Source organism: Myotis nattereri (genome assembly GCF_964212035.1).
Source record: "Myotis nattereri genome assembly, chromosome: 1".
NCBI lineage: Eukaryota > Metazoa > Chordata > Mammalia > Chiroptera > Vespertilionidae > Myotis > Myotis nattereri.
In genome coordinates, this window is record NC_138075.1 from 44,041,096 (window position 1) to 44,052,522 (window position 11,427).

Here is an 11,427-nt window from a genome sequence, read left to right on the forward strand (position 1 = left end):
AGCTTCCCCACAAGGCTCAGCTCTACCCCCTGCCCTTCCCGGGCCCCACCTGGCTCCCCCCCCCCCCCCCCCCCCCCGCATAGCTGTTAGTGAGAAGTTCCCCCTCTCTGCCTCCTGCACCCTGACCACCTCCTCTTCTCAGCCCCAGCAGGAAGGAGTCAGAATCCCCCAGCTGAACCTAGGACTAGAAACAGGTGCGAAGAGGTGACTCAACCACAGTTTTGGGTGAAAGAGAACCTTCCGCATGGAGGTGGTCGGAAAGGAGGGCACCGCGCATCCATGTGCTTGGGCTGATTAGCCAGATTCCCTTTCCTCTGGGCACGCGCAGCCTCGCTGGGACCCACTCACCCCCAGCCAGGACCCCTGCACCGCACAACCCCTGCGGCGGTACCTGCAGGGCCTGGCAAAGTGCGCGGACCCTGGAGTTGGAGCCCACAGACAGGGCAGCCACCAGCCGCGGACAAGGAGCCGGGAGGTGAGAACCCAGCTGTGCCCAGCTCAGCAGCTGCAGGGGCCGCCCCACACTGCCCTCACTTCCTCAGTGTGTGTGTGCGTGCATGCGTGTGTGTGCGTGTGCGTGTGTGCGCGCGCGTGTGTGTGTGTAGGTGGGCGAGCACAAACCACTGAGGAAATGGGGAGTCAGCAGCTTCTGCCGGAAGGAGTGGGGGCTGCGGAGGGGAGAGAAGGGAAAGGAAGAAAAGGAGGAGCTTCCTGGCCGGGGAAGTCACCTAAGAGGCCTCCCCCTGAGCCCCGGGAAGCCCGCCGTGCGGCCCGGACGCCCCAGCTGGGGAACCGGCGCGAGGAGAAGGGCGTCTGCCGCGCCATTGGGGTGTACACAGTCCGATGTGAGGCCCGTCCAGGAAACAGGCACAGAGCAGGGCAGCGACAGGCCAAGCCCACGCAGCAAAGGGCACGGGGGAAGGAACCGAAGCCAACCTGAGGCCCCGAAGCCTGTGTCCCTGCTCCAAGCCGGGACAGTGGCAGCGGCCATCGCTGGGCCGTGCCGTCGAGGTGGGTCTCCTCCCCGCCTGCAAGCTGGCTTGTGATGACTTAGATAGACAGTGCGCTCAGCACCCGCACCCGCCAGCTCCCTGCTTAGCCCCAGGAGAGAACGAACAGACACCCCCACCCAGACCGGCCCAGGGCAGGGCCCAGGACACCCCATCCCGGCCCCACTCTTTGTGTGTCACTGACCCCTTCTCCGTGTCCAGGGAGGGCTCCCAGGAAGGAACGTTTGTCCAGAGCTTCAGCTTCCCGGGGCAGGACCGAGCCCTGGGAGCCCTTCTGCAGCCCTGTTTTCTCAAAACCCAACCTGCTGCTCTGCCCAGGCCTTGCTGGGCATCAGCTGTGCGGGGAAGCGGGAATCCGACCCCTGGCGCTGGGCCTGGTCTCCATGGCAGCCGCGGATTTATTACAGGGGCCTCCACCCAGCTTGGCGGACTTAGGACTTGAAGCCGGGAGGAAGGAAACCAAGAAAGCAGTCCTGGGAGCAGGGAGCTCAGGGGTGCAGCGGAGGCCCCGAGATGGTAAGCTAGGCTCTGTGTCACCTGCCGGGCTTGGGGGGAGGGGGGAGGGGGAGATGGGGGGCAGTTCACGGAGCCCCTCCTGACTGTTTCCTCTGTCTGCTGCAGGCCAAGTTTCTTTCCCAGGACCAAATTAATGGTAGGTTGGGTTTGCTCTTTAATTAGCAACTCACAGCGAAATATGGGTCTCATTAAACAATTTGCTCTGCTCAGTTTGTGTTGGTGGGAAAAAGGTGCCAGGGGGGGGATGTGGGCCCACCCACAGGCAAGAAGCGCTGCTGCCAGGAGGCCCTGCTGGGTGGAGGCGGGGTAGGCTCACAGGTGGAAAGGTTGGTGCTATGTTTGTCCGTGTGGGTTACAAGGGGGGAGGGAGGGAGAGGAGCCAGAGAGAGAAACACAACTAACTGGCAGGGCGGAGAGCCCAACAAGAGGAGGGCTTTGTACTTGGCCGAGGCAGAGCAAAGAGCCCAGGTCTGCACTCTCACCCAGCACCCTTCTCTCTGGGCCTCAGTCTCCCCACCTGTAAGGTGGGAGGTCGGCCTAGGTGGTCTCTGAGGTCCCTCCACCTGACATCAAGCCTGGTTTTGGGGTGTGGAGCACTGCATCCCCTGAGTCCGCAAGCAGGCTTCCGTTTCCACAAGGCCAAGGGACGAGCTGGGTTACACAGAGCTCAGGGAGGGCCCGCATAGCTCAGGGAGGCCCCGCATAGCTCAGGTTGGGTCTGCGGGCCCTGGGTGGGCTCAGGGTTGGCTGGGTAGGGATTCCGGAGTTCTGAGTGCCCAGAGCTTGGTCTAGAGCAGTGATGGCGAACCTTTTGAGCTCGGCGTGTCAGCATTTTGAAAAACCCTAACTTAACTCTGGTGCCGTGTCACATATAGAAATTTTTTGATCTTTGCAACCATAGTAAAACAAAGACTTACATTTTTGATCTTTATTTTATATATTTAAATGCCATTTAACAAAGAAAAATCAACCAAAAAAATGAGTTCGCGTGTCACCTCTGACACGCGTGTCATAGGTTCGCCATCACTGGTCTAGAAGGACGAGTGGGTGGGTAAATGGGTTGCAGGCTCCAGGTGGGCACCTCCCCATAGACCTCCTCACAGTCTCACCCCAAGAGGAGGCCAGCTCAAGGAGTTCTAAAACACAAGGCCCAGGGCAGGGCCTCTCATGCCCAGGTCTCGAGGCAAGACTGAGTGGAGTCTCGCTCAGCCTACGTCCCCTACCCACCTCTGGTTCTGAGGCTCGCTGACCCTCCCTCTGGGGCCTCTGAAGTTCCAGAAGGAAAGGCAGACTTCCCTTTGTATCCCAGTGTCTGGCACCAAGAAAGTGGCCACTAATGTTTAATGAATGAAGGACAGCCGGGACAGAGGTCGCCTGCTGCCGTGGGGAGAACAGGAACCCTGGAGGCCTGGCTCCTACCACCTCTCAGCCTCAGTTCTCATCTGTGAAGTGGGGATAATGACGCCACACCAGGCTGCTGCGAGCGACAGAGAGGATAATGTCAGTCATGCTCCTGACACGGGGCCTGGTGCAGCCTGGGTGGCACCCAGACCTGTGCTGGGGCCAGCTTGCTCTAGCCAGCATGCGCTTTAGAAATTTTGTGAACTTGTTGTTAAAATCAGCCATCTATCTATAATAATAAAAGCATAATATGCTAATTAGACCAGAGGTCCTTCTGGATGAAGCCAGGGCTGCGAGGGAAGCCCGGGTCCCGGGTGCCAGAGGGAAGCCGGTACCAGCAGCAGGGGGAAGGAAGGCCTACTCTTGTACAAATTTCATGCACCGGGCCTCTAGTATATATATAAAAGCCTAAGCAACCATTAAGACTGAATGACCAAAGGACCAGAACAACCAGTTGACCAGTCACCATGATATGCACTGACCACCAGGGGGCAGATGCTCAAGGCAGGAGCTGCCCCCTGGTGGTCAGTGCGTTCCCACAGCCAACCTCCCACTGCCCCTCCCCCAGGCCCCAATCAGGGGCAGAGGGAGCCAGCAGGCCAACCTCCCAGGGTCCCTCCCCCTGGCCAGCCGGCCCCCCAATAGGCCTCGATTGCCAGTCAGGCCAGCCAGGCCGAGGGACCCTACCAGTGCACGAATTCATGCACTGAGCCTCTAGTTATTAAATCATGTAAGATCAAATAATTTTCCAACCCCTGCATTTGTGGAGAAAAAAAACCCTTAAAAGATGACCCTATTGCAATCAGTAGTGCTGAAGATTTGAAAGAGGTTTGAGTTTAATGAGTGTAATTTGTACAGGGTAAGAACCAGTTTAGTAGTAGATCTCTCATCAGATTGAATAATAGCACATTCATTGGGAAGAGTTGCATCACTGGCATGCACCTCACTTGTCAAGTCAGAGTCCCCACCCCCACCCCCACCCCCCAGGCAGAGGCCCCACCGATGGCAGTCCCACCCGCAGTTCTGGAGTCAGAATCTCTGTGGGAGAGCCCAGGGGTGTTCCTCCAGAGCTGGGAGCTGGGGACAGAGGCAGGTGGGGGCCCTGCTCGCTGGGCTGTGAGACTGGGCAACAGAGGCCTTAGCTCCTGAGGCCATTCCGTCTCCGTTAAGGGAGGAAGGGGTGGAAGAGAGCTGCCAGCGGGTTTAGTCAGAGCTGAGAAAACATCCTGGGCCCCTCCCCCCAAGTCTCTCGGAGCAGGGCCAGGGCTGGGGTCAGAGGGCAGCTTGAGAGTTGAGCCTGGAGGTGGGATCTGGAGTAGTGGACTCAGAAGTGCCCATAATTGTAATAATTGTCGCCCCATGTGAGAGCCACTGTCGGCCAGGACTTCCCAGGGGGGGTTTCTGGTCGGCTCAGTAACCCAGGGGCATTGTTGTTCCGCTTTCCCACATGAGTTGTCTTTGCAAAGGTCCCCGGGGTGTCTGGATGCCCTGCTGTGGGCTCCTTGTCTCCCTGGGCTGGCCCTACAGGGCAGGACAGCTTCCCAGTGGTTTGAGTCAGTTGTGGGAGGGAGAAAAGGGGGAGCAGAGGAAGGGGAAGGGAGGGAAGAGAAAGGGGGTCGGAAAGGAGGGGAAGGGAGCAGGAGGAAGGAGGGAGGGAGGGGACAGAATTGCCAGATAAAATACAGGACACTCAGTTAAATTTAAGGCCAGAGAAACAACAAATACTTTTTTTAATTAATTTATTTTATTTATAAGACATTCATATATATATGTTTTTATTTATTTTAAAGAAAGAGGAAAGGAGAAGGATAGAGAGGTAGAAACATAGATGAGAAAGAACCTCAATCAGCTGCCTCCTGCAGGCCCCCTACTGAGGATGGAGCCCACAACCCAGGCATGTGCCCTGACCAGGAATGGAACCAGTGACCTCTTGGTTTATGGGTTGATGCTCAACCACTGAACCACACCAGCCAGGCAACATATACTTTTTTAGTATAAGTGTATCCCGTGCAAAAATTTGGTACATATACTAAAAATGTGTTCATTATTCCTTGGAAGTTCAATTGAACTTGGCAGTCCTGTATTTTTACTTGTGATGGGAAGGGGGACAGAGGGAGTGGACACAGGGAGGGGGAGGGAAAAGAAAGGGGAGGAGGGCAGAGAGGGTGTGTGTGGGGGGGGCGGAGAAGGAGTGCTCCTGACTCCCCCTCCTGGCTGTGCCCAGAGTACAAGGAATGCTTCTCCCTGTATGACAAGCAGCAGCGGGGGAAGATAAAAGCCACGGACCTCATGGTGGTGATGAGGTGCCTGGGGGCCAGCCCGACACCAGGGGAGGTGCAGCGGCACCTGCAGACTCATAAGATAGGTGAGTGGGCTGGGCCGGGGCTGGGGAAGAAGTGGGCCGGGCTGGTGGGTGGGCCCGGAGCCCTGCAGCTGTGGTCCTCGGGAAGAGCCCACCGTGGGTACAGATGGTGGCTGTGAGAACAGGTCAGAGGTCAGACATGCCGGCGGTAGCAGCGGTCTGCAGCCGGGAGCTGTGGAGGCATTTGGCCAGGTGTGCCGTGCATCACTCGGGTTCCTTGAACCCTCAGCTCACGGAGCAGCCTGGGACGAAAGCTTTCCGCCAAGGTTCCAAACTCCGCAGGAAGCGTAACAGTCACCCCCAAGTCGCTTCGCCAGGACAGTTTTATTTCTGTGTCCATGTCATGTGCTCAGCACAACCCACCCATGGAGAAGGCGCTGTTTCACAGGCAAATACCAGGGTTCGGAGCCCTGGGGGCCTTGCCCACGTGCTCGGGCCAATGGCAGAATCAGAGTTGGAGCCACTTCTTCTGATTGCAGACCCACCTTCTATGCAGCACCGGGAGGAAGAAGGTGGACGGAAACCCGGCCAGAACATTGCCAAGGGGTTCTCTAGGCGCTGGGATTATGGATGATTTTCATTCCCTTTATTGTTGTGTCCTGTATTTTTTTTAAAAGAGGGGCATATAGGACTTTTATAACCAGATGCAAACAAGTTGGGTTTGTTATTTTTTAAGAAACAAGAGGGCGTCAGAGGCGGGGGTGGCTGTTTGCCTTGGTAGCTGGACGCTCAGGAAGGAAAGACTGGCCCAGAGAAAGGGCGTGGCCTGGAAGGGTCACTTGATGCGCAGCTACCTGAACCTGCTTCCTCCTCTCTCAGGTGGGTCCCCACCACCTGCTGGGGTTCCCCCAAGGTCCCATCAGAGCGCGACTGCAGCAGCGCTGGGTGGCCAGGCTGGGCCAGGACGGCCTCTGGGGGCCGAGCGCCCAGTGACGGGCGCTCAGTGACTGCGGTCCGTTTCCACCGCCCGGGGGTGGCGTTTTCCTTTGGTTACTGTCTCCAAACAGGAAGCTGTGGTCAGGGGAAGTTCCAATTTCCTGCAGTTTTACCCCGGCCAGGCCAGGGCCCAGGCCCCCACACATGCTCAGCGGAGGGGCCTGGGCTGGGGAGCTGGGGTGGTTGCAGTGAGGGGAAAGGCAAGCAGCCAGCCCGGGGGGACTGGGCTTGAGGCCCCGGTGGGGTCACCTGTCCATCTCTGTGGGTGTGCAGTGGCGGCTGCTGAAGGGGGGTGGACGTAGATGAATGCCCTCCAGTTCAGGGCACCAGAGCAGCACCCGGAAGGGAGCAGAGGAGGTGGGCTCCGTCCTGGTCCTGCCACTGCTCTGGGAGGCACTGCCCCCTCTGAACTCCCATCTCCTTGGTGGGCACAATGGGCAGATGATAGCCACAGGCCCCGAGGAATGTTGGGAGGAGTCACAGGGGCATATCCGAGGTGGGACCTCAGGAGAGGGCCTGTATCCTCCTCACCGCCACCACTGCCACCACAGGGCTCTTCCTGGGTCCCGTGGCCCTGGAGCCGGCCAGGAGGGCTGGGGCAGGGGGCAGGTGGCGAGCCTTTTCCTCCCTGCTCACTCTGCTGTGCTTGGGGGTTTCCCAGACAGAAATGGAGAGCTGGATTTCTCCACTTTCCTGACCATTATGCACATGCAAATAAAACAAGAGGACCCAAAGAAGGAAATTCTCTTGGCCATGTTGATGACGGACAAGGAGAAGAAAGGCTACATCATGGCGTCCGAGCTGCGGTCAAAGCTCATGAAACTGGGGGAGAAGCTCACCCACAAGGAAGGTAACGGCCTGGTTCCCTCTTTCCCTGCAGCAGGAGAGGATTGGGGAGTTGGGGGGAGGACACCAAAGCCCGATCCGTGGCATCAGGATGGTGCGGACACCGCATGTCATGCATGCCCCAGGCGGCTGCGACGAGATGGCAAGAAGGGTGAGCGCTGGCCTGGAGCCCAAGGAAGAGCTAGGGGACCTGGGGTAACGGGAGAAATCTAACAGGGCGAAGAGACGGCCTGGGGAAACCGAGGGGAGAGCTACTTGGGCCTCACCCTGAATGGAAGCTTTCACTGTGGGTCTTTATTTAGAGCTATGACACCCCTGGGAACACTAGTGACCCTCGTACTGACAAAGACACAGGTGGTTGAGTGGCTTGCGGTAGCAGAGCTGGGAGTTGCACGTAGGTCACAGACACTCCCCCCCTCTACTCCCCCCCCCCCCACCTCCCCACCCTCTGCTCATCTCAGGCTTTTCTTTCGCACAGCTGTTTTCTGAAGTTGCTGCTCTTGCCAGGTGTCCAAACTGAGATGCTACTTTAAAACTTTTTTTTTAATATTTTTAAAATTGATTTTAGAGAGAGGAAGGGAGAGGGAGAGAAAGACAGAAACATCAATGATGGCCGTAGATGGTTTGGCTCAGTGGATTAGAGTGTCTGCGGACTGAAAGGTTCTAGATTCGATTCCTCTCTCTCTTTCCTTCTCCCTTCCTCTCTGAAATCAATAAAAATATATTTAAAAAAAGAGAGAGAAAGAGAGAGAGAGAGAGAGAGAGAGAGAGAGAGAGAGGGAGAAGGAAAGAAAGAAAGAAAGAAAGAAAGAAAGAAAGAAAGAAAGAAAGAAAGAAAAGAAAGAAAGAGAATCATTGATTGGCTGCCTCCTGTAGACCCCACACTGGGGATCAAGCCCATAACCCAGGCCTGTGCCCTGACTGGGAATTGAACTGTGACCTCCTGGTTCATAGGTCGATGCTCAACCACTGAGCCACACTGGCCGGGCCTGAGATGCTGCTTTGTTCCCTCTCCTCAGGACGCCACCAGCTCTAACAGCTCTTCCTGAGGGGTGTCCGTGGTGGCCTTTGCTGGGACTGCTGGTCACAGGACCCCACGAGAGGCCTTTGGCTCGGACCTTCCAGCAGCCCAGCGTGCCTTCCTGCCTCGGAGCAGGACAAGGGGCCCGGGTCTTCTGGGAAAGCCCTTCGCATGTGGTTAAGGGCGACCCCAATGCTGGGCCATTTGCCAATGCTCTTCCTGCCTGCCCGCTAGCCCCTGGGTCTGGCCACAGCTGCCATTTAGAGTCACCACCCAGAGTCCACACCAGAGGCTGGGGTTTCTGCTCATGCTGCTGGGACACTGTGGGCGGAGGAAATAGGTCTCAATAATGTGGGCCTTTGGTTAAATCACAACAAACCAGGAAGGGTTGCAAGGTTGTGGTTGGAATTAGATTAGAATCCTGGCTCCTCCTCATCCTGGAGGACCTCAACAGGTTTCTTTCTTTTTAAAAAAAAAAAATGTTTTTATTGATTTTGGAGAGGAAGGGAGAGGGAGGGGGTGGGGGGGGGGGGAGAGAGAGAGAGAGAGAGAGAGAGAGAGAGAGAGAGAGAGAGAGAAACATCAATGATGAGAGAGAATAATCGATCGCTGCCTCTGGCATGCCCCCCACTGGGGATCGAGCCTGCAATCCAGGCATGTGCCCTGACCAGGACTCGAACATGACCTCTGGTTCGTAGGTCAAACCTCAACCTCTGAACCACACTGGCCGGACTCCCAACAGGTTTCTTAACCTCGCTCACCCTCCTCAGTTTCCTTGTTGGGAAATGAGGTTACAATAGACAATCCCTCAGGTCCTCCCAAGAGCTAACATTCTATAAAGCGGGCTGCTTAGATTTTATCTGCAGGCACAAAGGCTCAGCACACAGCATTTAAACATAGCGCTGCAGAAGGCAGACTCCTTCAGGCTGGCGCTGTCCCAACCGTCTTTCATTGTGGCTGTTCGAACGCGAGTGGGGGAAACATGGGCTCGCCCTCCCTCTCAGGCTCGGACTCCGCTCGGCCTTTTATGTCCAGGTGGAGTGCTAGCAGAGGGGGCCAGCCGGGCCTTCACTCTTAGGGTTCACCATCTCTGTCTAAAGTAATACGCCGGGCCCCGAACGCGTACACGTTTCTCATCCGATTAACCAGTCAAGAAACATTTCAAAGAAAATGGCAATGTGCTCCCCACAAGCTGAGACCAATTTCCCTTCCTTTGGCTGAGGGAGACAGGAAAAATGATACCAGTAGTAGGAATCTTTAACTCTGGGTGATTGAAAGAAAATCAATTATACCAAGAAGCATCCTGGAGCAGCTGAGGCTGTCAGGGAGGTCTCCTTTTTAAGGCCTGGGACAGGCTGGCGCCAGCATCCTGGTCCTTTCTGGGTTCACAGTGAATGGCATGCCACCCAGCAGGCAGCCCAGCACCTGGCTATCAGCTGTGGCCCCTTCTCTGGACAGGAGGATGCTCAGCGGCTGGCTCTGAGCTGGTGTGGACCTGTCCGCTGGGATGGTTTGAACCATGAAGATAACTTAATGTGCTTCACATTCTAAAAACACTCGGCACCACGGGCGGCTCCGGCCGGAGCACAGTAATTACACCTTAGAGGGGGCTGCTAAGCAGAGAATCACAGGGTGTTTCCTAACTATCCAGAATGACATGGCGGGATGTCTAGGGCTGAGGAAGCTGACACAGGGCAGTGAGACAGTTGGGTTAGTATTTTTACAAAGAGCCAACGGTAGATTGGCTCTGAGAGGCCTCTGTGGAGACATATAAGCTGAAATGGCCTTTTTAAAAAAATATGGAACGCTTCATGAATTTGCATGTCATCCTTACACAGGGGCCATGCTAATCTTCTCTGTATTGTTCCAATTTTAGTATATGTGCTGCCGAAGCGAGCACTGAAATGGTCCTTCTTGCCGAGATCTAGGACAAGCTAGTATGTTGAGCAAGGAATCCAGAACCAGAAGAAACAAGTAAATGAAACGATATTTTTGGAGCAGTGTCAGAGAGCAATGGCAATTTTGTGCCCTTTCAGCTTTAGACACAGTTGAATTTATCTTCTCTCATGCGGTCCCTTTCCCCAAAACACACACTTTTAAAAAAAGAGGTGATGGTGGCAGGCACCACTTGTCACCAAGTCTTCTCTAGGGATGGGGCATGCCATCTTGGAAGGGAAGGCAGGCTGGCCAGGACAGGCCAAAGCCTGGGCCACGGTGGCCCAGGATGGAGCTGCCAAGAGGGCCTGATCAGCTGGGAAAACCTATGCCAAAGATTTCTGGACATATAGGTACCAGAAATATAGGGCATTTTCTTCCAAAACAAACAAAGAACATAAGGTGGCTCGGCTTCAGTGAAATCCGATGAACTGAATTGTATCAGTGGTCTTCAAGTGGGGGGAGGCGGGCGGAGTTGGTCCTGGTCTGTTCGCTGTCTGATTTCTGGGTCTATGTGAATAGTCAACTGGACACTCAGGGAAAACCTCCGGGGAGCCCCAACCCCCAAGAACTTTGTCCTGTGACATAGCAGTAAAGCTGAACTGAAAATTTAATGTGATTTATTGCAGTGGATGATCTCTTCAGAGAAGCAAATATTGAACCAAATGGCAAAGTGAAGTATGATGAATTTATCCAGAAGATCGCCATTCCTGTGCCGGACTACTGAATGGAGAGAATGCAAGAGAGCACCCCCTGGGCCTGAAAACCAGACGGATGAATTTTTACAAAGAAAAGCGTTCCTTTCACTCCAAGGAGACAGCACAGCAGCATGACGCTCCCTGACTGTAGCAGAGGATAATGTATCAATGAAAATAAATGATTTCGGCCATGGTATTAGCACGTCCTTAATAAAAGATTTTTATTAATTTTAATAACTGCCATTAGTCTCGCCCTTTACAGCTTGGAAAGAGCCTCTCGTTTGGAAATGGGCCTGGGTTCCAGTCCTGACTCTGCCATTTCCCAGCTGTCTGACTTTGGGCCAATCATTTCACAGCTCAGAGCCTCAGGATCATCACTAACGTTAGATTCCTTTTTTTTCTTTTTAATATATTTTTATTGATTTCAGAGAGGAAAGGACAGGGAGGGAGGGAGGGAGGGAGAGATAGAAACATCAATGATGAGCGAGAATCATTGATCGGCTGCCTCCTGCACGTCCCCTACTGGGGATCAAGCCCACAACCCCGGGCATGTGCCCTGACCAGGAATTGAACTGTGACCTCCTGATTCATAGGTCGATGCTCAACCACTGAGTCATGCCAGCCAAGCAGATTCCTAGTTCTTACCTCATGGAGCCTGCTGAGGATGGTCTGAGTTAATGACTTGAAAATGTCTTTGCAAAC

The 11,427-nt window shown here is 55.0% G+C and overlaps 1 protein-coding gene across 1 annotated transcript; it reads left to right on the forward strand.

The window, feature by feature from the left end:
- Window positions 1–1,393: 1,393 nt before the first annotated feature.
- On the forward strand, window positions 1,394–10,956 carry CALML4 (calmodulin like 4; the record flags this gene model as incomplete). Its single annotated transcript, XM_081113362.1, is given in 6 exon segments — window positions 1,394–1,506; window positions 1,508–1,526; window positions 1,632–1,662; window positions 5,152–5,292; window positions 6,887–7,075; window positions 10,657–10,956. Coding segments are annotated over 6 exon segments (591 nt in total). The 3' UTR covers window positions 10,755–10,956.
- Window positions 10,957–11,427: the final 471 nt, after the last annotated feature.